This window comes from Dipteris shenzhenensis, chromosome 12 (assembly GCF_047967505.1).
Source record: "Dipteris shenzhenensis isolate YYH24624 ecotype China chromosome 12, Dip_SZ_1.0, whole genome shotgun sequence".
Taxonomy (NCBI): domain Eukaryota; kingdom Viridiplantae; phylum Streptophyta; class Polypodiopsida; order Gleicheniales; family Dipteridaceae; genus Dipteris; species Dipteris shenzhenensis.
Genome location: NC_141607.1, coordinates 1195602 through 1223337, shown reverse-complemented (window position 1 = coordinate 1223337; position 27736 = coordinate 1195602). Strand labels below are relative to the sequence as shown.

The window sequence follows — 27736 nt, the reverse complement described above, 5'->3', positions numbered from 1 at the left end:
TGGAATAGTTGGACAAGAGTTGGGCCTCAAGGCGGCACAAGAATGAGCACAATGAGCAGAGTAAGCTATGGTACATCAATGCAAAGTACATGAGGACTAGATAAATTTAGAGAGGGAGCATAGCCTATCCCTCCAACAAGAGCTCGATCGCTTGTAGAATACTAAGAACCTAGGGGAATCCTCCCTTGAAGAATGCGAGTAGGGCAACTTTAGATTATTTCAAGAGGCCTCTCAACAAATAGCCACATTCACTCTCACATAATGCACAATCACAGAGACCCCCCAAATGCACTTTGACACACTCAAAGCACAAGATATTAATTATCACCTCGACATCATCATGTCACTACCTCCCAATGCACTCGTTTCCATAGTTCGCCACCACACTAATCACTGCCACCCAATCTTAGCAATGTCCTATTTTTGTCTCCATTTACAGCCAAGTGGCCTAGAGATCTCAATTGCCCCACTGACCTACAAACCACAGCTTAGAAGACGCTTTCAAAGCTGCTAATTGAAGAGGGGATATTCTGATAAATAGGGAGGAGGAATTTGCATGGACTTGTGATCTAAATGATATAAACTAAGGAGAATCAATTACCTTTGTAGTACCATTTGTTCAATGCAATGTGGGCATATGACAATCAATATTGAGTGGAGAAAATGGATGTAAGGCACAACAAATTTGATTGAGGAGTCATGGCAAATTTTTGCAAGAGAGTAGAGCTAGTGCAAGGGATACAAATCTCATCGCAAGTGAAATGGATTAAGTTGGAATCATACAATATATTTTGCAATTCGATGGTGAAAGCTAATATTAAAAAGCCATCACATGTGCATAAGAGAGATTCCAAATAAGTGAAGGATGAGCCATGAGATGACCCTAGTAAGTTTAACTAGCGACAAGTAGGGCTTGAGTAAAGAAGAAGGGCGCTTCTCACCCTAGAAGTCTTGGTAAGGGTTGATTCATAGCCCACATCATAAGTGGATTTACTCTAAAATTTCTATTAATCTATATATTTGGTCTTATTCTTTTGATGCTTAGTAAGGCGTTGCCTTATGAATAGCTTGTCTTGATTCTAGCATCATGTGGTTGGCCGTTTGCCACATTTGCTACCGAAAAGGAGTATCCATATGACTAGCGCTCTCTACAAACATGGATGAGACCTCCCTAATCCATCTATCTAAGAAACCCATCCTCTGCATTGTGCCCTCCAAAAAATGCCACTCCACCTTGTCATAAGCCTTCTCACAATCCAAAAGTACGATCAAGATAGGTTGAGACTCCTTCCAAGCCCAATCAACTACCTCTTAGAAGGCAAAGATGTCGTCTAAGAAACTGTGCTCCTAAAGAAGGCTTGGCTACATGTCTAGACGAAGTCAACAAGATGGGATCATAATTGCAAGCTCAAGATCTTAAAGGAAGTGTTCAGCAAAATGATCAATTTTGCTAACAAATGTTAGACCTACCCTCCCTTGAGGATCAATATAATCCACTTGTGACTCAAAGAGATGGCTCCCAGAAGTACCTAAAGAAGGATGGTGTCAATCTATCCTTTCTATGGCATTTCTATGAAGGGAGGACTTGAGGTCCTCCAAAAGCTCCTCATTACGTGAAAGTTGACTCCATGTGCCTACTCATACTTGGGGAGACCACTATCAAGGTATGCACCTAGACTTTGTCCTTGGCTGCCAAAACCTAAGGAGACTCCTCAAACTAAAACAACTATCGATTGAAGTCTATGGTCATGTGTAAGATCTTTTGTGGGTCTAGCTGCATTTGATCACTTGCATTTAATAGAGTTGGTGAATTTGTGTCCTTATTGATCGAGTGATAGTGGCCCAAAAGTGATAGCTATTGAATTTGTTGAATTTTTGTGGGTTTGGGTGCATTTCATCAATTGCATTTGATTGAGTTGTTGAATTTGTGTCCCTATTGATCAAATGATAGTGGGCCCAAAAATGATATGCTTATCCTATCTCCTTGTTGAATCCATCATGCCCTAGAAAAGTGATAAGAGAACTCAGCTAAATGGCTCTCAGTGTCCTAAAAGTCAACCCTAGCACTGTCATAATTGTTTGAAAGCCACTGTGAGATTGGGTCCTACTCTAAATCACTCCATGCAAGAGAGTAACGTCAATGAAGAGCCTAGGCCTAGAGCTCCCCATTGTTCCTCTCAATTGCATTTGCTACCCATGTGGATGAGCCATCTAGTAGGGGGCTCTCTGGCTACTACCAAATCTCTACCATGGACTACTACACCTCCTTCTCCTAAAGTAGGGCATTGGCGATATGGGAGTCCTTCCATAGGAGTCCACAATGTGGCTTCTCTAAGTTTTTTGCATGTTTTTTTCATAATAATGCAATTTTATTTTTATGATCAATGAATTAGTTCAATTGTAAACCTTGGATTATTTCCATGAACATTTGCCCATATGGGATATTGATCTTTGTTCATCTAAATGATCATCTTGTGCTATTGTGCATCCTTCAAACATTTTATCATGGATCACAAATACAAAACTTAGTAATACATTTTAAAATTTTTATTAATTTGAGATGGCCTAATTATAGGGTAATTAATTTAAAGATTTTTCTTTCGAGTCATTAAGGTCTTGAACAAAAAATACAAAGTGTCCTTTACCACATGTGCTCTAATCATACAAGCCATGCTCATGAGCATTTAGAAAATAATCGAAAATCACAAAAAGCACTCCTCCATTCCCTTTAAGAGGCAATCTAAGAAAGTGAACGTAAACTCATCCCATGAGAGAAGCAAGCAAGTTTGTAACACCCTGCGAACAAGTCACGAACAACATGATAAAAACCAGTACAGACTTAGACGAAAGCGTTGGGAAGCGTCAATGCATGGATAGGCAACGCCTTCTGCTCAACCTCATGCGCTGTGCTTCTCTTCAATTACGACGTCGAAGCACAGGCGCATAGTGCAGCTACGGCACTCGATGGGAGACGGTGCGCTGGTATGAGCTCAGGTCGCAGGGGTGCCTGATTAGTTGCTGCTGCCTGGCCCTCATTCTCCAGGTAGAAGGAGTGCCTGACGAGTTGCTGCATGGCTTCCGGTTGAAGTTTGATGCACACATCCACGCTCCCCCCGCCTTCTTTACCTGGGAACAAACAAATCTCGCCGTCTCTCCCCATCCTTCCAGGTCGCACCGACTCAGGTTTCCCCCACCCAAAGTCGACATCGTAAGCTGGGAACCTTGGTGAACTTGCCACCACCATACAGCCGGGGCTGTTTTCAAGCTTAAATGGCTGAAACGGATTATTCCTCAGCTCTAGCCAGTGCATCAACCCGTGGACCGTCTCGTTATTGATGCCCTTTACTGCATCTCGGATTCGCGAAGCTGTGGCAGCCAAACTCTCTTTCATCAGCTCTCCTGCTGTGGCTACGGCCAGAGTCCATTGAAGAACATTGCCGAAGTAGGAATCCGGAAGCGGCGGCACTATTCTTGCTCTGCAATCGGCTGGTACAAGAGCAAACACTGTCTGTTGTGGTCTGGGCTTACTCACTAGTGTCACACATTTCCAAGAGTGTGCCGCAAGGGATTCGAAAGACGAGAACGAGATGCTACTCTCGTGGCTTGCCTTTGTTTTCAACTTCTTGATTGCGTCCGCAGTGAGATGGAATACTCTCTCTTCAAGCTTCTTATTAGGCTTTTCAATGAGGCCGGCCAGACTATTGGACATTGGCACAAACGGGAGTCGTGCTTTCTCCTGGGAGACGTTCTCTAGTTTTAGAGCCGTCCTGTCGTGCAAAGGAGGCTTGGAAATGGACAAGCTTCTCCCACATTCCCCCCACGACACCATAAAGTCCCAAAAAGAGCGCCCATCGGCAATTACATGGTTCTCGCTAACTCCAACGACGAGCCCTCCACCCTGAAACTTGGTAACCTGTAGTAGGAAATATGCACACATCGGTCGATATCAAAACCAAACAACAGGCCTCGCAACGAGTATAATACGAGATTCAATACTACAGAAACTGTCGTGAAAAGTGCAAAGTAATTAAAACCTCACTACCACTTTACGCACCTGTACAGCTAAAAGCGGAACGTTGGGGCTGTCGGAGCACTTCAATTCTGAATACCTCGTTAGATCGGTGAAAAATGGTTGCAATTGAAAATCCGGACGTAGGTCACTGAAACAAATGTTTATGGACGCCTCAACGAAATCAACACCCGCGTCGTTGCAATCCACCGAAATCCTTCCATCCTCCCCCCTTGACAATCTACCTGCCCACGGATAAAAGTGCACGAGGGCTCGAGACAGGCTTTCTTTCAATCTCCCAACTAAGCGAGGGTATTCATCGTCGGGTGTGTCATAAAAGAGCAGTCCTAGCATGTAAGGGACGTTTCGCAATACAAGGTCGAGGCTGGAGAGAAAGAGGCGCTGGCTAGGGGTGGAGACGGCAGGCACGATGGTGGAGGCTTGCATTACGGATACCCTGGCATTCTCCATGATTTCAAAAACGCTGCGTTGTCAATACCACCATGCAGGGAGATATATAGACGATGTTCGTGGACGAATCACGCTAATAATCGTGGACTTCACCGGCGACGCAACCAAAATTGTCGTTGCGACTCGTGACTTCGGTAGAGTTCCGAAATGGCGGTATAAGTTACAGCTCGCGCGACGACTGTGGAAGGATTGGGGCATCGGGAGAAGGGCATCGAGACAGGCCAAAAGGAGAGGCCATTTTCGTTGTGCATGCAAAGTCTACGTAAACTCCCATGAACACTCACGGTTTGTCAAGCGTGTGTAGCGTGCAACGCCTTCCTTTTGACAAGCCCATCCTCTTTTCACACCTTCCACGAGTAGTTCCATTGGCTTTATTCTCTTTTTCTCCCACGACTTTCTCTCCGGCCAATCCATCTTGTCAAATCAAGGTTATAAGACTCCTCTATGGAGGGAATCTCTCCTAGAATTCATGCATTGTTAAGATCAAGCTCCTCTAGATAGATGTCAATCAAGAAAACTATGGTCAACTCACTAATTCTTTAGTCATTATTCATTCAACCCCCCAAAGTTACATGTCTCTTGTTTCTTTTCTTATAGCATATGTCCTTGTTATTAGAAGATCAAGCTCCATTAGATGTCAATCAAGAAAACATAGTTTCTTACCTTCATCTAGGGTCAACTCTCCTTTAATGTTGTTATTATCCGTTCAACCACCCAACAAGATATTATTTCGTTCCTACGATTGGTTCTAACAATTTTGAAAGTTACAAGTAATAATTCCAACTACAACCCCACATAGGAAGTAGGGCTACCAAATCCCATCTCAATAATGTTGCTACAAGCACAACTCAATCAAGAAATTAAGATACACAGGTACCTTAACCATGTAGAACCAGGGTAAACGTTGGGAGTGGGAGTCATCCAGCATGAGGCAACCATTAATTATAGAGAGTATTCTGATACAAGATCACTTGGGGATGCTCAATACATCCTTGGTTGATTAATTTATGTTATGCCTATCTGTTGAGCATAGTAGATAATGCAGACATGTACGATGCATAGAATTGCAATGCACGGTATGGAGCTAGTGTCAAGCCTCCTCTAAAAATGCTTTGCAGAAGACTATAATAATGGAAAAAGCATATATGATATCGCTTCAACCATAGCATTTTTTAGCTCTTGCATAGGATTCACAACTATTTTCTATGGATGGACCAAAAAAAAAAGGATGCTCATGAATCATTATTCAATGTGATGATTATATCACCAAAAGAGAAGGCATTCAACAAATGAAGATAGTAAGTATATTGGGAAAAACTATTATGGAGGTAGGTCCAGACAAAGTTGTCTAGATTGACATGGACAATCAGGGATTTACGGCGGCGGTATTAAAGTGTTCATTTTAAAATGTTGTATTAAAACGTTTTGAACAATTTTAAATTAGCCTAGGGGCGTTTTAAAATGGGCCAGCAGCAACGAATTTTAATTGGGACCTGCTACAGTCGGTTACCGCACGGTAAATCAATATACCACATAATATACCCATAAAACACCATGTCGTAAGGATCTATACCACGTGGTATCCATACACCTTGCGGTATAATGGATTACACCATGCAGTGTTTAGTTACACCGTTTAGTTACACCGCACAGTATTGCTAATCTATATAAACCTGCGCCGCATTCATACAATTCACAATATCAAGATTCCTAGTATTCCGTGGAGTCTCAGAAAAACAAGAAGCATATGAAAGAAGGATAAACAAAGCTACAAAGAAATTTGTAAGTTTGTTAGTCCTTCTAAGTTCAAAAAAGTATCTATTGCCGGTGGTGGGCTCACTTTTATCGATTGGAATCCACTCACACTTAAAGATACTAATTGGATCATTAGCATTTACATACTATTAGGTAATGAGTTTGTTAGTTGCATGTAACATTTTAGGTGTCTTTGGAAAAATATAGAATTTTAATTTTTGCATGAAGTATTTGAGTTGTAACTTGTCTTTGGAAAGACTTAGGATTAGGTAATGATTAGTTTGTTAGTTGCATGACTTAGGATTTTAATTTAGTTGCATGAAATATCGTAGGAAGCTTTGGAAAAATGTAAAGTTGACATTATAAGTTGCATGAAGTGATTCACTTTTGGAAAAGCTTAGGATTTTAATTGTAGTTGCATGAGTTATTGTGTGTTTTAAAAAAATTTTTAAGCATAGGTATTTATTTATAAGTATGTAGCTATAGCCTATAACTATATTAAAAAAAAAGTCAATGAGCCAATTGGAGGTTTGCATAAGCCGACTTGGAACAACTCGTTCGTTGATGAAGAATATTATACCACATGCCAATTGGGGGTTTGCTTAGGTTGACTTGGAACATCTCACATGTGGTTAAAAATTTATATTATACACTAGTAAAACTCTATAAAGTAGGATTCAAGAGTGACAAGAGAATATTTAACTTTGGGTCGATCATGGGCTTGCTTTGGAACTCGCAATTGTTGGCTCGTAGCAAGTCGCAAAAATAATGGCGTACATGTGTGGAGAGATTATAGTATATATAGCTTTACAATCAATGCTTTTATATATTATTAGGTCCAAAAACTAGATATGATCATGTTGCATATGTTGCAATTTATAGCCCATGTTAGACTTCATATGTATGCAATTTGTAGCCCATGTTACAATCCATACGTACGTAGAAAAAATATATTGAGATTATTAGGTTCACAAAGTTTGCTAGCTTAGAAATTAGAATTAAAAGTGCTTATAATAAGTGCTTGTTTAAGTAACACTAGCTACTACACTAGTGTGTGTGAAATACTGACATTTTTCAATAGAGCATAATGTTGTGGATGATCATGGTGCAGATAGATGCTTACTCGGGAGAGAGAGGAATGTGGAAAAAGGTGATTTGCCATCCTAGGCCTATTTTAATAGGTAGATTACCATGTTCATAATCATCCAATCACGTCGAGAGGGGGCAAGACAATTGGATGATTTCTCTCTCTTAAGCTCTAGCAAGCTTACATGAAGTACTCTAAGTTAGTGTGCCAAATAGCCACATTGATTTTAGGATGTGAAACTGCAAACAAACCCAAACATTGTTATGTGTCATAATGGTAAATGAGATGGTAGAAACAAAAACATGAAAATTTATGTGAATATTGTACATATTACTTATATAAAATTGTGTATGTTTCTCTTATAGCCTTAAGTGAAAGCATAGCTCCAGAGGAACGAGGAAGAAACCCAACAAAGGCTAGGGATTATGTTGTGATGTTGCCTAATAAGAAGTGGGACTGTAACTTTTGTCATGAGGAGTAAGTACTCAGGCTCCGGCTACATAAGAATGCAAAAGCACTTCTTGGGTGATGCTCACAAACAAATTGGAAAATGCAAGGGTCTAGGAGTTGAGAGAGTTATAGCTGCTCTAGGCTAGGAAATGCCTAAAATTATAGACAACCAAGTGGATGATATAGTTGCATGCCACCAATCCCAGCCTCGTGAATCCATGCTTGATGATCTACTCACACCTCAAGCTAGTTAGTATGTAGATGTAGAATATGGTTCTTTGCAAAATGTGCCACCTCAAAGTAGTGGTGTGGCCTCGATGACATAAGCAGCAAGTTGCTCTATGATGTATATGGAGAGTGGATGAGGCAGCGACGTGGCTCATTCACAATTGCGTATGCGTCTGTAACAAAGATCATTGGAAGCTTGATTCAAACAACAACATACAGAGAAAGCACAACAAGACGTTTTTGAGGCCATTTGTCACACAGGGTATCCACTAAGCATGGTTCAAAATCCTCATTGGAAAACATCTCTAGTTTTACGATGCCAAGTTACAATGCTATCCACAACAACTACTTGGATGCATACTATGAGAGGATTAAACATGAGATGCAGCAATTAGTATATGATGGTATTGAGTGACCATGCTGCACCATTGTCAGTGATGGATGTAAAAATGTCACCAAGAGACCTGTGATCAATATCATGGTTGTAACATTTAAGGGAGAGGCCTTTTGTCAATCTATTGACACAAGTGGCCATGCCAAGACATGTGAATACATTGTTTAACAATTGGAGGGAGTAATTCTGGATGCTAGGCGTAATAATATTGCATTCTGTCACAAGAAATCGCTTGAAGACAGAAAGAGCAGAGAAACTGGTATATGTTTATGGAAATGGTAGAGTATTGGACGATGTTAAGGGAGAGAGTAATGATAAAGATCTAGCAAAGTGGGTAAATTGTGATCTCCCAAGTCCATTGCATGATCCTCCCATCGTTGGACAATTGCAAGCCGAAGCGCGGTGATGTATCATGTCCATGGCTGTATTATGACTCATTAAAAATTGTGCCATTTAAATTTTGTTGATTAACATCATGCCACTTGGAAGGTATGTCAAAGCATTAAGATGAAATGTATTGTTTCCATGTTGCAACTTGGAAAGCATTAAAATGACTTGCAACCTGTAACTTCTTGTTTGTGTGATGCTAGCTATTGCACTAGTGTGTGTGAAATATCAACATTCGTAAGGAGAGCATAATGTTGCAAATGATGATCATGGTGCAGATAGATGCTTACTTGAGAGAGAGAGAGGGTTGTGGAAAAAGGAAATATGCCATCCCATGCCTATGTTAGTAGGTAGCTTACTACATTCATAATCATCCAATTATGTTGGGAGGGGGCAAGACAGTGGGATGATTTCTCTCTCTTCAGGTCTAGCAAGCTTACAGGTGCTCCTTACATGTTGCAAGTTAGAGCTAAAATGCTACGACGAGTTTAAAAGTTTTTTGATGATTATGAAAGCTATTGAATTAATTGTAATCCCTAATTTGATAGCACCCGATGGCTCTGGGAAGGACCGGAGGTGCAACAATAGCACGCAACTATGTGCGACGCTAGTTGGCAATCGTTGGAGATGTGACATTTGCCTACAAGAATTTCGAGGCTTAGTGGTGAGAATGTTATGGCACTTTGTGGGAGATCCCAATAGAACAATGCCATGGTGCATAGGCAATGGTGCCGAGAGAGTGGCCTCCATCTTGCGGGCACTTGCTAATAGTGATGTTAAGACAACATCATAGCCTACAGACTTGGTTGAAGCTATTGCAAATGTGGAGAATAATGTTACGATGCTAGGTCAACAAACAATGGAGATGTGGAGTCTGCCATCAAGAATACAATGGATCTTGCTTGAGAATGAGGTTGCATTTCTTGGGTGATATGCATAGAGCCATTGCAAAATGCAAGGGACTAGGACCTGAAGCTATTATTGCTTCCATTTTTGGGTCTACTAACCAAAAGTAGTGTTTCTTAGCATTGTAAATCACTCCCTAGTTCATAGTGTTGCTAAACATGTTTCGTGAATCGTGTGATAATAGCATTGCATTATTTAAAATTTTACTTGATAGTATGACAATTGTGCAACTGCATTATTTAAAAATTTACTTGACAGTATGACAATTGCACAATAATAATTTCACATAATGTGCTAAACATGTTCAACATGACAATAGCATTGCATTGTTTTCAATTTCACGTCAATTACTTCAACAGTTCCATGATAATAATTTTGCCTACAAAGTCATGAATGCATTGAAAGCAAAGTGACTCGATCATAACTATAAAGGTCAATAGTTGTTATATACATTTTAACGTACAAGATGTTCACATCCCACATTGTAGAGTTTACATCTCCTGAAAAATTGTTATTACAAAAAAATGGGATGGGGAAAATCTGAAGCCAACAAATGGCAATATCCATGATGTAAAATACGAAGGGCAAAAAATTAAGCCAATGGATGCCAAAATGGGTACTCTAGAAGCTTTTTATTTGCTGAGTCATCCAGCAATGGCAGGAGGTTGGTGGGTGCCTTAAGCTACCGCCCCAATAAGATATGTAGGCCATGTCGGTAGAGAACGATGAAGCAACTGCACATGATGGTCAATGCCAAGAGCATGCTGATGATGATCAAAGCCTCTATCTGGTTTGCGATATAACATCCGCTCATTCTCTTGTAGCACCCGTCGATGCTCCATAACTATATCTTGCACACTCCTGAGAGGAGATATGAGGTCTCACCTAGTGCGTGCTCCTTGTTGTCCTCTTCAATGGTCATGAAGAGATCTTCAGATGTCATCGATGCTACACAATAAGTGAGGTCACATAAGAACTTGCCAGTTAATGTTGGGCTCGAATTGTTCCAAAAAAGAAGAAGAAAATAGTCAAAAAGATATTTAAATATTATAGTCACCTGATGTTGGAATGTCGATGTGTGCAACAAGTTCTGCTACCATGGGTCTAGTGCTTGACACTTGTTGTTGCTCATGTACTCAAGCACCTGAGGCAAAGTCCACTTCACGGCCAAGCACAAACTTTGCGTATAGCATCTTCATGAAGTATAGGGGAATATCTTTGCGAGCCTTCTTTGCAAACATCATCTCCTAGATGATGGGTGCATTCTCTTTGATGGCTTGGTTAAGACAACACACAATGGGCCATTGTTGTTCCTCAATGGAAGCTAAGCCTCCCTCCCATATTGCTATATAACATCATCATTCAAGAGGAGGGTCTTTACTTGCACATACTTAAAGCCTTTAGGGTTATGGAAAGGACTGGCAACGGCAACTGCCTTTGCCTGGTCTCTCCTAATAGGTTGCGTGGTGGCATCAGACAGGTCCATCCCAAACTTCATGCTTGACTAGTGCATGTGCATGCATCTTGTGCTTGGTACTTAGCTTGTGTGGATGGTTGATAGGGTGTTCTTGATGATGATGCCATTTTTGCAAATTGTGGTCCTAGAAATGCTAAACCTAATAACTAAGATATGAGTTCATAACATGAGCCATACATACATTCCAACATTTTGTTCTCATACAATTGTAAAAGATCGTCTCGTGAGATTGTAGTCATACAACCAATGGTCAAAATCAAGCCCTGAACCCTAAACATCCAATTGAAAATAGTGTAGAATATGAGTTAGGACTATTTGAAAAGTACATGACTTATAAAGCAACAAGGTCACAAAACCAACATCATTCTCTAAATGCAAAATTGATCCACATTGTAAATTGAGACATGGAGATGCCAAAATTGCACATTTTATATATAGGTTTTCATATCATCAATTGGTCGCATGGTGACATTTTCATCAACATTGTGTGCTTGCAGTTTGGTTAGTAGCAAGTCCATTGTCATCCTTTCCTAGGGCTCATTCTAGCACAAGTGTGTTTTGCAATCCCACAACAGCTTGATTACATGCTTGGGTATATCTGATTAGTTGACAGTACAGACCTAAAGCCCACAAGAAATTTGGCTATTTCACCAAGTAACCAACCAACAGCATAGCAATCTGACATGTCTAACCATGCACCATTTGATTGAGGGTATGCATCATTTCTCGCATACAGCTCTTGTGCAAACCAAGGAAATTATTGTGACTTTGGAGCAAGCACTTGAACCTGCTCAGGCTTGCTCTCAGTCCTGTGGAGACAACTTTCCCAGTCTCAATAATGCCCACATGCACAGATTTTCCATTTAGTGTGAAATCCAACACATAGTTGCCAGCATTCAGGTGGGTGTGTCTGAACCCCCGTTCATGCACCCTTTCATTGCACTGGAAATAGGAGGAAAGTAGCAACGAAAATTGTCAAAATGTTCTCACAGAATAAATGTGCTCGCATCTAGCTCTGCATATCATGCCATGCCTCGCTTTGCCCAGTTTGGATAATCATGATACATGGAAGGTATACTCATGAGCTGTAATACTACCCCCATTGAAGTAAGGACTGATTAATTAAAGGTCACTAACGTGCATGTAATTAATGGCTCAACACAGGCCCTATGCATTATGGTCATTACCAGCCCTATCTTCAATGATTTATGCGCCTGTGTAGCAACGTGCCTCAACTTCTTGTCGGCATAAGATAGGGTTGGCTTGAAACTTGGCACACCCTCTATCTTAACTCGATGCATTCTTCCTTCCACTCCCTTGCCCAATTCTTCTAGAATTCTCAATGCAACTAGTGGGAAGTGTACCATTGCAGTAGAGCACATGTCGGAAACTTCATTCGTAGATCTATTTGTGCCTTGTAGTCTTGACTTCTTGGGTTAATCCTTTCTAAGGAACCACTGGCAATTTGGGTATAATATTGGATGGTGACATTTGATAGTCTACTTGCTACCCCTTTATTCTTTTTGTTTTTTCTATGAACGGCAATGCGGGATTCTTTCCATTCTATGAGCCACCTATCCAGTTCATCCTTGCATTGTCTGTTCAGGGCTCTGACTACTTTACCATTTCCCATTGCACAACTATATCACCCAACACTCTAGGTGGGAGTTCAATACAACCTCTTTCTCCTCTTCCTACTCCACATCTATGCCCCTCGTCCAGTTGCATTCAAATTGAGCAAATATGCACTCTTACATTTCATTCAGCATAGACTTGGTATGAGGAATCTCTCTAATTTTCTCCTCATTCAGTCTAATAATATGTCGGACGCACACCCTACAAACAAGGTATTTGCAACTCAATTCTCCAAGTCTCTCTCTCTCTCTCTCTCTCTCTCTCTCTTTCATGGGGTGGCTGCCATGAGGAAAGCAGAAGTACAGATCTAATCCACACAACAATCATTATGTAAGCAATCATCCAATTGTGCTACAAAAGCAAAGCAGAAGCAATTAACTAATTTACACACCAATCATAATCCATTACATTAACACTCGACAATCATTAAAAAAATAGAAGCAAAAGAAATTTTGTAATCAACACAATAATCATTGCTATGTTACAATGACAACGAAAATCAAATTGTATGTACAAACACACAGAGCACGTGCAACACAATTTCTTTAAAAACATATTTGAAATTTACGCACACATGCAAACATGAAACTCCTCAAATAATTATAGCATGGACCCTACAAGCAATAGCATAAATCATATAAGCAAATAAGGTTGAACTAAAGCATGCAAAATATAGGTAGGCCGTAATTGGTCCAAGAGACCCTATCGAAGGAGGATAGGCTATAGAAGATGAAGCAGGAAAACATCTAACAACAATCATAGAGCCAAGATGATCTAGATCAGCGATTGTGTGATCACACATCTGGTTGGGAAGGTCATCGTCAAGATGATTAACTAGAGGTCACTAACGTGTATGTAATTAATGGCTCGACACATGGCCCTATGCATTATGGTCATCACCAGCCCTATCTTCAATGATTTATGCGCCTGTGCAGCAACATGCCTTCTTCTAGAATTCTCAATGGAACTAGTGGGAAGTGTACCATTGTAGAGCACATGTCGACAAACTTTGTTCGTAGATCTATTTGTGCCTTGTAATCTTGGCTTCTCGGGTCAATCCTTTGGTTATAATATTGGATGGTGACATTTGATAATCTACCTACTACCCCTTTATTCTTTTTGTTTTTTCTATGAATGGAAATGTGGGATTCTTTCCATTCTATGAGCCACCTATCCAGCTTCATGTCTGTCAAGGGCTCTAACCACTTTACCATTTCCCATTGCACAACTATATCACCGAACACTCTAGGTGGGAAGTTCAATACAACCTCTTTCTCCTCTGCCTGCTCCACATCGATGCCCCTCGTCTATTGAGCAAATATGCGCTCTTACATTTCATTCATCATAGACTTGGTATGAGGAATGTCTCTAATTTTCTCCTCACTCAATCTAATAATATGTCGGATGCACACCCTGCAAACAAGGTATTTGCAACTCAATTCTCCAAGTTTCCCTCTCTCTCTCTCTCTCTCTCTCTCTCTCTCTCTCTCTCTCTCGCTCTCTCTCTCTTTCTCTCTCTCACTCTCGTTGATGGGGTGGCTACCATGAGGAAAGTAGAAGTATATATCTAATCCAGCAACAATCATTATGTAAGCAATCAACCAGTTGTGCTACAATGACGATGTGTAAATACAAAAACCAAAGCAGAAGCAATTAACTAATTCATACACCAATCATAATGCATTATGTTAACACTCGACAATCATTACAAAAATAGAAGCAAAAGAAATTATGTAATCACCACAATAATCATTGCCATGTTACAATGACAACAAAAATCAAATTGTACGTACAAACACATAGAACACGTGCAACACAATTTCTTTAAAAACATATTTGAAATTTACGCACACATGCAAACATGAAAATCCTAATAGATAATTATAGCGTGGACCCTACAAGCAATAGCACAGATTGTACAAGCAAATGAGGTTGAACTAAAGCATGCGAAATATAGGCAGGCCGTGATGGTCCAAGAGACCTGATCACATCTGGTTGGGAAGGTCATCGTCGAGATGAATCTAGTCCGCCAGGAAGCGAGCCATCATTTTGGACAATAACTAGCTCTATTGACACCTATATACAATAAATATAAATAAATGATACTAGACTAAATCGAGGTAAATCCAATTGGTTGAAGCGAGCCATCACCCAGCTTTGATCATCATAATACCTAAAAAAACGTCTCTCAGGGTGAGATGAATCCAACCAGCTGAAGGGAGTCATCATCTGGCCCTAAGTGATATACATCATACATGCACCACACACACACAAGCAAGAAAACATAGTCATAACATACATCTCTCTCTCTCTCTCTCTTTCTTTTTGTGTGTGTGTGTGTGTGTGTGTGTGTGTGTATGTGTGTGTGTGTGTGTGCATTGGGGTGAGGTGAATCAAGCTAGCCGAAGCAAGCCATCACCTGGCCTAAACCCAAAAAAAGAAAGGCTAGAAGCTCACTAGAAGGAGGCAAGAACCTATCAAGACAATTGGGAAGTGGGCAAAAACTGGCAAAAATGGTAGGTCCTCATGGTTTTGTAGATCCCGCCTGAGTACACCTCGCGGTGTAAAGCTACACCAGCTAGTGTAACTAGGCTAATGCTCGCATGCATGCCAAGTGGTGTGCTTTTCGATACCATGCGGTATGCTCTCACACCGCATGGTATGACCATGCAGTATATTGCCAATCAATCGATATCCTTTGATCAGTTTAAAAGAATGATGATATCTTACAACTTGCTTCAACTGGTGCATTGACAACAATTCTCGCCTTCCTCCGAAGGTGGTCTAAAAACCAGCATCATCTAGTTGATCCACTAAAATGAGACTCTTGGTCAACTTAGGCACATGTCTCACATTTCTCAAAACAAAAGTAGAGAAATTTGCAAAAGAAAACTTTGTCATGTGCTCCCACTATGTCACATACATAATTATTTCCAAGATGCACACAATTTGTCTTTCCACTGTCATAAGTGGAGAACTATTCCCTATGGAGCATAACATGGAATGAAGCACTAGAATCCAAAATACAATCCTAGGAATATGCATCATCTGAAGTGGTAAGCAACCCTCCAAGTAGACTAGACATGAAGAGAGTGTCATTGTCACTATTATCAGTGATTGCATTGATCTCCTTAATCTTCACTTTTCCTTTGTCCTCCCTTGGAATCTCTTCCTTCTTATTTGCACCCCAATTTGCATTCTTTTTCTTATACTTTTGCTCTCTTTTCAGCTTGTACAATCCTTTTTCATGTGGCCCTTCTTGCCACACTCAATGTTCCATGCCTTAGATTTGCTCTACGAGACTTCCCTCTCTCTTGGGACTTCCCCCTGAACTATGATTTGCCCCTTTTCACATTTAAGGTTGCATCCTATTTGTTGCCATCCATAGACTTCTGTCTAATCTCCTCGACCCACAAGCTACCCACAACATCATCAAACTTCATACTCCACCAGGTGTAGAGTTACTGATAGCTATACGGAAGGTATCCCATGAGGATGGCAATGAACACAAGAGGAATATTGCCTTAGTCTCCACATCAAAATTCAATTTTTGAGCTTGAAGCTAGCTAAAAATAATATTTAATTCATTCAAGTGAGAAGAAATTGAGACCTCTTCCTTCATCTACAGCTTAAACAACCTCTTCATTGGGTAAACTTTGCTAGAGGCAGTTTCGTTCTCATAAATGACACATAATTTCTTCTACAAATCTTCCATAGTCTGCTCATTTACTACTATGAAATAAACTAACTTTGCAAGATGAAATCTAACAGTAGACTTTGCTTATGCATCCAACTCATTCCAGTCATCCTCAGACATAGTTGCAGGCTAGCTGTAATCCCTTCAAAGGGTTTAATTTGCTTCTTTTGAATAAGCACATCCCTTATCTATTTAGGATCTGTTCTTTCCACAGAGAAAAGTTTGTCCCATCAAAGAATTCAATGCTAAAAAACTCCTTTTTAGACATGGAAGAGGTTGCCATGATGCAAATAAAGCAAAATCCCAAATGCTAGTGCTTGCAAGAAAGAATCACACCAAACACTAGGTGCACCAAAATATGTTTGCCACAAGGGAGGGTAATATCCTCAAATCTTAAAGCATTTCACTCATGTGCATATACTATGCATCCATATGAGCAAATTTGGCCCCAAAAAAAATGTCAACCTGCAATGACAAAGCAATGGCAAACTTGATGCCAATAAGAGCCAAATGCCTTAGGCATAAACACCATCCATGGACATAAGCATCAATAATGTCTCATCCAAGAGAGCATAGCACTATTAGTGCATCAACTGCAATGTGTTAAAGCTGTCCCTCAGCATAAAATAGCATCTGTATGCTAAATGTCCATCAATAAAGCATCCCACAAGGCAATCTAGGCCTATCACTGCATCCAACAAGGATCACAATGCATCTAATGGCCTATAAGCATCCAATGCAACCCAATGCACACCATGAATGAGCTCACATAGCTCAAACTGCAACCAAAGTAATGTGCATAAGGTATGCTTAAAATCACGGCCTGAAGGCAACGATCGCAACTAAAAGTAAATTCTAAGATGCCTCAAAACCACTACAATCTTTGCATACACGGCATCAATGACATGACCTACGCTTTTTGTAGCTCAAAGAATACTTCAAAAAATCACTCTAGATGTGAAGTAAACCCAAGTCAAAGCTTGTAATTGACATGTAAATGAAACCTTAGAAGCCTAAGGTTTAATAAGAAAATGCCACATGTCAAAAAATCAAAGGTTTGAACCTTTGAATGGATTTTTAACAGAGAAATAGATGATTCCACGTCTCAGAGAGACAAAACTTCTCCAAATCACCACGAAATTGCTCAAGAGCTAGTAGATAAGGGTTGCAATGGAATGAAAGGTTTTGGAAATCGTGGTCCTAATCACCGGGTCTAACACACGGATTGAAAAATGTTTTAGCAAACCGATCTATTTGTAAACTCCACCAGAGTGTGAATGATGAGCAACACAAAAGTTTTAGGTCCATGGGAACTAATAGATCTGCAAATGGTTGGTTCAAACTTGAGTTCTAACACATGGGCAAAAAAACATTGAAGCAAAGACAATGAGTCAGAAATCCAACAAATTCAAGAATGAAGATGCTTTCAAACTTTTGAAGTGCAATGGACACCAAAAGCAGGCAATGGTTGCCTTTCAAGTCATTCTAGACTCTTAGTCTACCGAAAGGAAATCAGAATCGTCAGAAAATGAATTTTTTCTCCAAAACCACGTGCAAGCTTGCAAAAACCACTCACAAAAACCAAAACAACTTTTCCAAAGGTTCCTTCTAGGTCTCTATACACCAGGATGTAGGTAAAGTCACCCACAGAGCTTTCCACAAAGCTTCTCCTTCCTCCTACAGAGTTCTAGCACAGCAGACTTCAGGCTCTAGGCATACACATGGGCTTAGCTAGACTGCCCATAAGCATTAGATAGACCACTTGGGCTGTGATCCCAGTTGAGAGTGATCTCTACAAAAGCAAAATGGAAGAGGGTGAGAGAGAGGGAGAGCCAGAAGAGATCCACACAAGATTTAGTGGGTGAAGAACACCCTAATCTTCTATGTCATCCATATATATATGTGTATAAGTATAACACATAATTGGAATTAAGGCATAGTGGCCTACCATTTTTAATCCTATTTTGAGCATCTATGTCTAACGTCTCCATGAAAAACTAGCACCGTGGTCCTATATTTGGCCTTACCCTATTGAAAATTAATTACCTCAGGGTGCAAATTAAAAAAGCCATATGCACCCTATAACAAGGCCTCCTAAGTGCCAACATTTCATAATACAATACATGTCATCTTTTTAAAACTCTATCAAGAATTGGAAGTGAGAGACATTTGCCAATTTTGAGGAAATCAAAAAATTTAGGAAATTCATATTTTCATAGTTTGCTGTAGAAATATTGACTAAAATATTGATGGTAATATCAACACTATTAGGGTAAAAAAACACTATGCCAAATCCCATCGATTTGATTGCAAAACCATTACTCTCATCCCTCCAAATCTTGCATCTAGCGCTCACCCACTTCCTACTTCAAAGATAGACCTACACTAAGTGAGAAGTCACACTCTCGCCTCCAAAAACGAAATTCAAGATTTGCATTATCTTTTCAAATTCTTGCTTCAATGGGTTTCTTTGCTTCATTTTTGCATGAAGAAGGGCAGGGGGAGGAAGACTCATGAAGAGGAGAAGCAGAGGAGGGGAATCATGGAAGGAAGAAGAGGAGGGAGAAGAATCCTTCCTTTTCTTCCTTTCATGAATATCTTTTTGATTCCTCTATTCTCTTACCCTTCCTTTCCCTTCTCCTATCCATCCTTTCTTCCTTCCCTTACCCATCCCTTCCCAAATCCATTTGCTCCCTCTTTCCCTTCCCCTTTCCCTTTCCATTTTGCCACCTCCCACCACCTTTCCCTCTCCATTTCTAAAGTTTTGGGAACTTGTATCATTCTTATTTGACTCCCTATCTCTTTTTCTCATGCTCAAAATGTAAAAATGGGATTTCCATGGAGATATGATGAAATTTTCCAAGAATGTTTGATGTTCTTTCATGAAGTTGATTTGTTCTTTTTATGTCGTTTTTCACTTTTTTTTCTCACTTGTTCTATAGGCTTCATAGCCCACTATCTTTTTTCTCACTCCAAATAAGTAGCTTATTTGTTTTGCTTTTTTCATGTTGCTTTTGCTACTTTCTTTTGAAAGATGTGGGTTTGTTTAATGCTTCCTATTCCATCCCTCCATATCTCCAATCCTTTTCTTCATACTCATATCCCCTTTATTTTATCTCTTGCCTTCTCCTACATCCTATCTCTATGTCCTTTCTATCCAATCTCTATCTCCTTTCTATCCCCTCCATATCATCAATATCCTTTTCCATTTGTATCCCCTATCCTTTTCCATATCCCCAATCCATACATCTTTTGCCATATGCCCCATCCATCTATCTCTCCTATCCTATCTCTATCATCTTCCCTTCCCCATCCTCTCCCCTATCTCCTCACAAACCATATATCCTATTCCCTATCCGATATTCCATCCCCTTCCTCTCCTTATTGTTTTTAGTCTTCCTATTATATCCCTCCACATATCCAATCCTCTTCTCCCCTACTCATATCCCCTCTACTTTATCCCTTTTCGTCTCCTATATCTTACCTCCATCTCCTTTCCTCTCCCAGATTCCCCATCCATCCATCTCTCCCATCCTATCTCTATCATCAATCTCCTTTTTCCCCAAGGCTCTCCACTATCTCCTTTCTAATCACATATCCTATTCTCTATCCCTTGTTCCATCCCCTTCCTTTTATTATTTTTTAAAGACCTCCTACTCCATCCCTCCATATCTACAATCCTCTTCTCCCATACTCATATCCCTTATTCCATCCTTATTGTTTTGCTTTTTTCATGTTCTTTTTGCTACTTTCTTTTGAGTTCTAAGAAGGCAATGTACCTTTGAATGCAGGATGGCAAGTGAAGGTTCAAGTAGAGGGGGGAAAAAGAGACCCTTATGTAATATTGAAGACAAGGTGAAAAAGGTACTCACACACCTAGATCCTCATTAGAGGTAGAATCTGTTGCATAAATTGAAGAGCAAAGAGAGCGAGGCTCGAATACACCATGTGCCTTCATCAAAATTTTCCATGCTACTATGGGATCTAGGGGGGAGAGAGAGAGAGAGAGAGAGAGAGAGAGAGAGAGAGAGAGAGAGAGAGAGAGAGAGAGAGAGAGGGGGGGGGGGGGGGGAGGGAGAGGGAGAGGGAGAGGGAGAGAGAGAGAGAGAGAGAGAGAGAGAGAGGGCACACATTGACATAGACACTTTGGCATGGGTGTTTGACGTTCCACAGGGGAGATAGACTCCTAGTATTTCACCACTCTTATGATGTTGATAACCAAAAAAATATCATGATGAATATAAGAGGTACACAACCTCGACTTTTGGCTGGTCCCCCCTACCCTCCTCCCTCTCTTGATGGGCCTCAAAAATCAATTATTTTTTTCTTTTAAAAAATGGAAAATTTGAAAATTGTCCTCATGTTGCCAAACACATCATAGAAGTTCTCCCAAACTATCCCCATTCACTCACAACCTTCCTCACCAAATATCTCATAGGAGTGTCCTTACCTCGCCAAACACCTCACAAGAGTCCTCCCAAACTATCCCCATTCACTCAAGATCTTCCTTTCAGCCTCTTTCTCAACTCTTACTCTTTCAACCTCCTCTTAACTTCCTCCTCTCAACCTCTTGCTTAACCACCTATCTCAACCTATTCCTCTTCTCAACCTCCTCTCAACTTTCACCTCTCAAACCTCTTCCTCTCAACCTCTTCCTCCTCAACCTTCTCTTAGCCTCCTCTCAACCTCTTAACCTCCTCTCAACCTCCTCTTAGCCTCTTCCTCTTAGCCTCCTCCTCCTCTCAACCTCCTCTTAGCCTCATCTTAGCCTACTTCTCTCAACCTCCTCCTCTCAACCTAATTCTCCTATCAACCTCCTCTCAGCCTCCTCCTCTCAACCTCTTCCTCTTTGCTTTCTACATTGGTGAATCACTCCCCTTTCCCTTAGACCAAATCCATCACTTCGATCTTGTATAGGACACATTATAAAGGATGCCATTGAATTTTGAATTGATAAAAAGGGGTGTATAAGTGAGAGAGGGTAAGAGGAGTGTGTCAGAGAGAGAGAGAGAGAGAGAGAGAGAGAGAGAGAGAGAGAGAGAGAGAGCATGGATTCCTATGGATTATGATGTAGTGGACACAATAAAGATAGAGATTCATATTATTTGATTAAATTTGAAGTTATTTTGTAGTTCTTTTTTATTAATGTTCTTAAATTAATGATTTTAAAGAAATATTGTGATTTCATATGCTTATTTTGCAGTTGGTAGGATGCATCAAAATTGATCATTTAGGGATGTGAGATGTGGGTCCACGATGACCTTGGAATGGATATGCCATTGTGTTATGATTATTTTAAACCAATTACCTTCAAGTGCAGAAATTGGGGAGGAATTTCTCACAGGTGGAATCATATATCCAACATTGCTACAATATCTATGACAAGCAAATTCATGACCACAATGGGGCATCTCTTATGATGATTATTTCTCTATTAGAAAGGAACATGGATGTACTAGCAATTTTCATTAAATGGAAGCATTGAGCATCCATGTACATTGGCTAAACTTGCTTTCATTTAATTTGCCAAGCAATGTTTTTTTAATAAATGGATATCCATATTTGTTCTATAAAATTTCATACTTCAAAATGTACTACTTTAGGATTTTCTTCGGATGTGAATCATTGATGAAGTGCACTAGCTTGTGCATCGGTGAGAGTAGTTACTAGGTACTAGGTTGTTTATGGGATCTTGTAGATGAGGTATAAATGTAGGTGTTGGAAAAGAATGATTGGGCATAGATTACTTTAGCATGTGATGTTAATAGAATGGACGTACTAGTATGTTTGCCCATGGTAATATATGATGTATTAAAGTATTAAGAGTTGAAATTTAAATTCTATTTAAAAGCAATTATTCATAATCTCAAATTTTCATCCCCATTATTTATTTAAATTACATTTGAAAGCAATTGAATGATTTGAAATTGTCATCCCCATTCTTTTTAATTGTCATCTTAAATCATCATCAAAAGAATGATGGGGCATGGATTTCTTGAGAATGTAATGTTAATAGAATGGACATTGTGGTATCTATGCCCATGGTAATATTCAATGTATTAAAGTATTAAGAGTTGAAATTTAAATTACATTTGAAAGAAATTATTCATGATCTCAAATTGTCATCACCATTATTTATTTACAATGAATGAAAATTTGGTGAGGATACCATTAGAGAATGTTCTTTGGATGATAATTTAAGAAAAAAAAAGTTTTTAAGGTATAAGCCTTCATGTACATTGGCTATGCATTCTTTGAATAACTATAACAATTATGATTTTTAAAGCCTATATCCATGTTCTTTGAAAATGTACTATCCTTGAATATTATCAAGATTCAATTAGTTTGATAAATTCCAATGGTGCCAAATCTACCAATTCATGCATGGATGAGAGAAATTATTAGGTATTATGTTGTGTGTGGGATGTTGTAGATGACATATGTGCATAGTGTGACATGAAGTTGGGGGTAATAAACTTCACGCACCTCTTCACTTCCTGCTACTTTCGAACTGACTGACAAAGATATTTATCATTGAGAAAGGGACATTAAAAGGAAGCTTTTATGCCAAGATACCACACCATCTCGATATACTTGTGCAGCTAGTGACTGATTTTAGCTAGTTACTCAAGCCTTCTAACATGTCTCATCTTTTGACTCGCATAATGTATGCTGGCTTTTGTCATTGAATTTTATAAACATCCAAAAGGATGCTCCTTGAAGCTATATCACTCATTTTTTCAGTCTATAATAATAAAAAAAGTTATTCTTTAAAATACCCCATGAGGATCCTATGATTTACAATCATTGTTGCCAGAAGATAGCAATTTGGACTTCTGTAGATAAAGCATCTCATGAGCATATGTTTGCTGCCCTGAGATGTTTTTCACTATAAAGAGTCTATGTTTGCTGCCCTGAGATGCTAAAGAGTTACCACTTTAATAGTATATAAGTTCATCTTAAAAGTTTCCCTTGAGCATTTACAGTCATTGAATATTGTTGCCAATAGATAGCAAATCTGAAATTCTACAAACAAAGCCTTTTCATGAACAAAAATATATGTTGGTGCTATTGGTAAGTTTTATGCTTGCATCCTTGAGATGTTTTTCATTAGAGATGATCTAGAGGTTGCTAAGGAGTTACCACTTGGGCTCCAAATGAACTGATATTATTGTCAGAAGATAGAAAATCTGAATTTTTGCAAAAAGGCATTTTCATGAGTAGGAATATATGATGCTGCCGGTGTATTTTTATGCTTGTTGCCCTGAGATGTTTTTCATTTTAGAAGATCTAAAGGATGCTAAGGAGTTACCACTGGTACTCCGAATGAACTGTTGATTCTTATTTCATGGAATGAGGTCTCACTTATGCAATATTTGTTCCTTGCCTGGATAGCTATGGTTAATCTTGGAATGCCAATAGTTATACTCTTTGACTTACCAACCAATCTGTAAAATAGTTTTGTGGATGAGTTTCCTACTAACTTAGCCTGATATGTAGATAGGTTATGGCATGGATAAGTTTGATAGGCTAGCTTGGGATGCAGTATGAAAGCAGAGACCTATGTGGTGAAAGTAAATCACAATCCACTACATTGTGACTTCCCCTAGGGTGTCTTTTAGATCTGTCTAATCCTAGTTATGCTTTCAAACTTGATCACCACTTTGTAGGTCATAAGTCTAATAAATTTCTCTCATTCTCTGGAAATAATCCCCTGTGTCTATAATCCCTTATTATAGTTGGTTTATTTTGAAGCATGCTGAAAAATATGGGATCTCTATTTTACTAGTCCTTGACCCTGGCATTGAAATCCTTATGTAATGAGACCTTTCCCTGCCATGCATGTCACTGGGTGTTTTATTTGTTCACTTCTTGTAGATGTCCCGACATATTTGCGAGTTGCAAGGGAAAGAAACGTATTCCTCTCTCTTTTTTGTTTTAACGCATTAGTCTTCTCCTCCTATATTTCAGTTTTTAGCTCTCAATTTGGTTCATGTCTTCAAGATGTTATATATCTTTGAGTGGATTGTGGATGGGTGTTCCTGACTACGATAACAAGTAGTTGAGGGTTATGACACCTGCAGTGCCAAGAAGAAGTTATGTTTTGACTAACATTTCCTCTCTTGGATGGATGCATGTAACAATCCTTGACACTAGAACTCCTCTCATCCCAGTCGCTTTGAGATCCATCTTTTTAGACATAACTTCTCAGAAGTGTATCTTTTAAAATTAATAAAAGTTATATTTCAAAAATATTTTTGTTGCAAATTCAATTTTCTATTAACCAGGACAGAACCACTACCTGTTTCTAGGAGTGAATTCGTAGTTCTAACACACACACACACTTACTATCCCTTCCCCCATTGGTTTGGTCACTTGCTCTCATTAGACCTCCCCCTAACAAACCCCCTCCCCCCCCCAAACCCCTCTTTCAATTTCTCTCCCTAGCTCTCCATTCATTTCCCTTGCATTCCCCTCTTGAATGTTCCCTCATTTTCTTCTTTATTTATTCTTATTTCTCTATTTTCCTTAAAAGCCTTCTTAAAATTTCCTATTTTCTTTCCCCTATCTTCCCTTAATTAGTTCCTAGTATATTCTTTCCTTCTTTTTTAATTTTTGATTTTCCTTCCCCTATTTTCTGCTCTCCTCGACCCTCTCTCTTCCTTGATTGAACAATTCCCTTACCTAACTACACTCCCTAACCTAACCTTATGCATAATCATTCACTTCCCACCCCTCGCCCCCCTAACTACTTCTAAAAACTACTCACTCTCTCCTTCCTCTAGCTACCTCTTTGCCCCTAATAATTCCCCTAAACTACTACATAACTTAAACTCACTCTTAACCCTAACCTACTCTTACCTCTAACTCGACTAGCTACTATCAACAATCCCCCCTCCCTCCCGACTTTCCCTCTCCCTTGACTACCCTACCTTAGCCTTTTTAAACCCTCCTTGCATAGCTTTTCATCCCTATCTACTCGTAGCCTACTCTTCCTACATCGCCACACCTGGCTTACTCAGCACCGTATTACCACACCCGGCTATCCTACTGCCTACTACACGACTACCCTAACTACGTCCTTCTTATCTCCAACTAACATCTCTCCTCAACAACCTTACGTGAGCTTGCCTTCCCTTCTATGTTTGTCTCGCTGGCTACTGCTGTGGAATTTCTACTTAGTTCATTGGTAGCGATGCGAGTACCCGTCCGTGGCACTCTTTACTACTCACAACTATGCTACCGACGTCATGGCTCCTTCATTGACTCTTGTTCCACTTAGTCAACTTCATTAACCTTGTACTCATAGGTTTTACTTCTTCCATGTTATTTTTCATTAAACATTCCCCCCCTCCCATCCCTCCTCCTTATTCCTTAATCTCCCTTTCCTCCCTTTTTGTTTTCAACCCTCTCTTCTGACATAATTTCCGCTCTCACTATTCCTTAACTTGCTCACTTTTTTAATCCTTTTAATTTTTCAATTTCTCAAAATTGTTTTTTAATCCTTTCTCATTATTTCCTCTTAAATCTCACCCCCAAACTCCCCCCCCCTCTCCTCCTTATTCCTTAATCCCCCTTTCCCCCCTTTTTGTTTTCAATGCCCTCTTCTTACACAATTTCCTCTCTCACTCTTTCTTAACCTGCTCACTTTTTCAATCCTCTTAATTTTTCAATTTCTCAAAATTGTTTTTTCATTATTTCCTCTTAATTCTAACCCCCAACCTTATCCTTTTCGTTTATTCCTTTTTAGTCCCTATTCCTTTAGTCCTTTTTTTGAAAGAACGCCATCCATTAGATTGAAAACCTATGGTTTTTTCCCCTCAATTTTCCCCCTACTAAGCTAAGCTCATATGTACTTCTAAAGTTCACCCCCCCCCCTCCTTTATCTCTTGTATTTTCTTTCCATAATTTTCTCTTTGCTACTTACCCCCCCTCTTGAATTAAACCTCTCTATCCTTTATTTTCAAACTCTCAATTGAAAAAGTTCTTTCCCATTAAGTTCTCTCCAACATCACCCCTTAACCTTATCTTAATCCTTTTTAGAAGTTCTCTTTGCATTAGACTAAACCTATAAGTCTCCCCCTACTCTATTTCCCCCTTCTAAGCTAAATTTGCTTGATAGATTTGTGCTTAAGAGTCAATTTTATTGTGACCCCGATAATAAGGGAGGGGTGTTCATGACACCTGTCTTCCCAACTAAGGCTTAAGCAGGATCTCACCATGTTTTTCTTATTAGATGGTGATAGGTAGGCAGACTCCCCTCTTTAATAAAAGTGATGCTTACCAGGACTCATCCAAGCTCAACTTCTATACAGTTTTTGCAAAGTCATTTTTACAAAAGGGCCCATTGCTAGTTTTCTTCGGGTTCACCGGCTTGTACAAACTTTTTCGTTAATGCAATTAGTGCTATTTCATTGTCTAGCTTCGCTCTTTTTGTCTCTTCATTATGCAAAGTGGTGTTGTAAAATCTTACACACACACACACTTCCTACCTCTTCCTCCCCTTGGTTTAAACCTAAGCTCCCTTGTCTTCCCACCATACACCCCCCCCCCCCCCCCCCCACACACACATTTCTTTTTCCCCTTATCCCTTATTTTCTCCTTCATTTTACTGGTCAATTTTTATATTTTTCTAAATTGTTAACTTTCCTTTAAACCCCCCTTTTTTCCAAACTCTCCTTTTTTCATGTATTGATTCCTTTTTTTATTCATGTTGTCTTTTCATCTTAATTATTTAAATTTTCCTCTAATTTAATTATTTTTGTCACTTTTAAATTTGGTTAAAGAAATATCTCCTCTTTTAATGTCCTTCACTACTTAATTTTTTACCACATTAATGTTTTCTTACTACATTAATTTTTCCTTGTCTTACTACACTAATTTCCCCCCCCCTATTGTTTCCCTTATTATCTTTTATATGCCACTTTTTAATGATTAAGAAAAAAACCCCCACTTTACGAATTTTTTAATACCTTCTTTAAAACTTTTTTTCATAGTATTTAAACCACCTTCTCTATTGTGTAATTGATCTTTTTACTTCTATTTCCTAATTTACATTTTTTTAAAAATCTTTGACTTTCTCTCTTCTAATTTTCTTGTTTTTCTATCCTCTAAACCTACTATCTTCTTTATCGTTTATAATTTCCCTTTTTCTTTCCGATTTTAATTTTCCATATTTACTCTTTCGCTCTTGTTTTTCCCAAATTTCCTTAATTTTAATTTGTTTTCCTAAGTGTTTC

The 27736-nt window shown here is 39.3% G+C and overlaps 1 protein-coding gene across 1 annotated transcript; it reads right to left on the bottom strand.

The window, feature by feature from the left end:
- Positions 1-2718: 2718 nt before the first annotated feature.
- LOC147895655 (hydroxycinnamoyltransferase-like) lies at positions 2719-4546 on the bottom strand. Its single transcript, XM_087382932.1, has 2 exons — positions 4055-4546; positions 2719-3913 (listed from the first exon to the last, which is right to left on the bottom strand). The coding sequence occupies exons 1-2, from the start codon at positions 4478-4480 to the stop codon at positions 2921-2923; spliced, it is 1419 nt and encodes a 472-aa protein (XP_087239058.1). The 5' UTR covers positions 4481-4546; the 3' UTR covers positions 2719-2920.
- Between the last annotated feature and the right edge of the window lie 23190 nt (positions 4547-27736).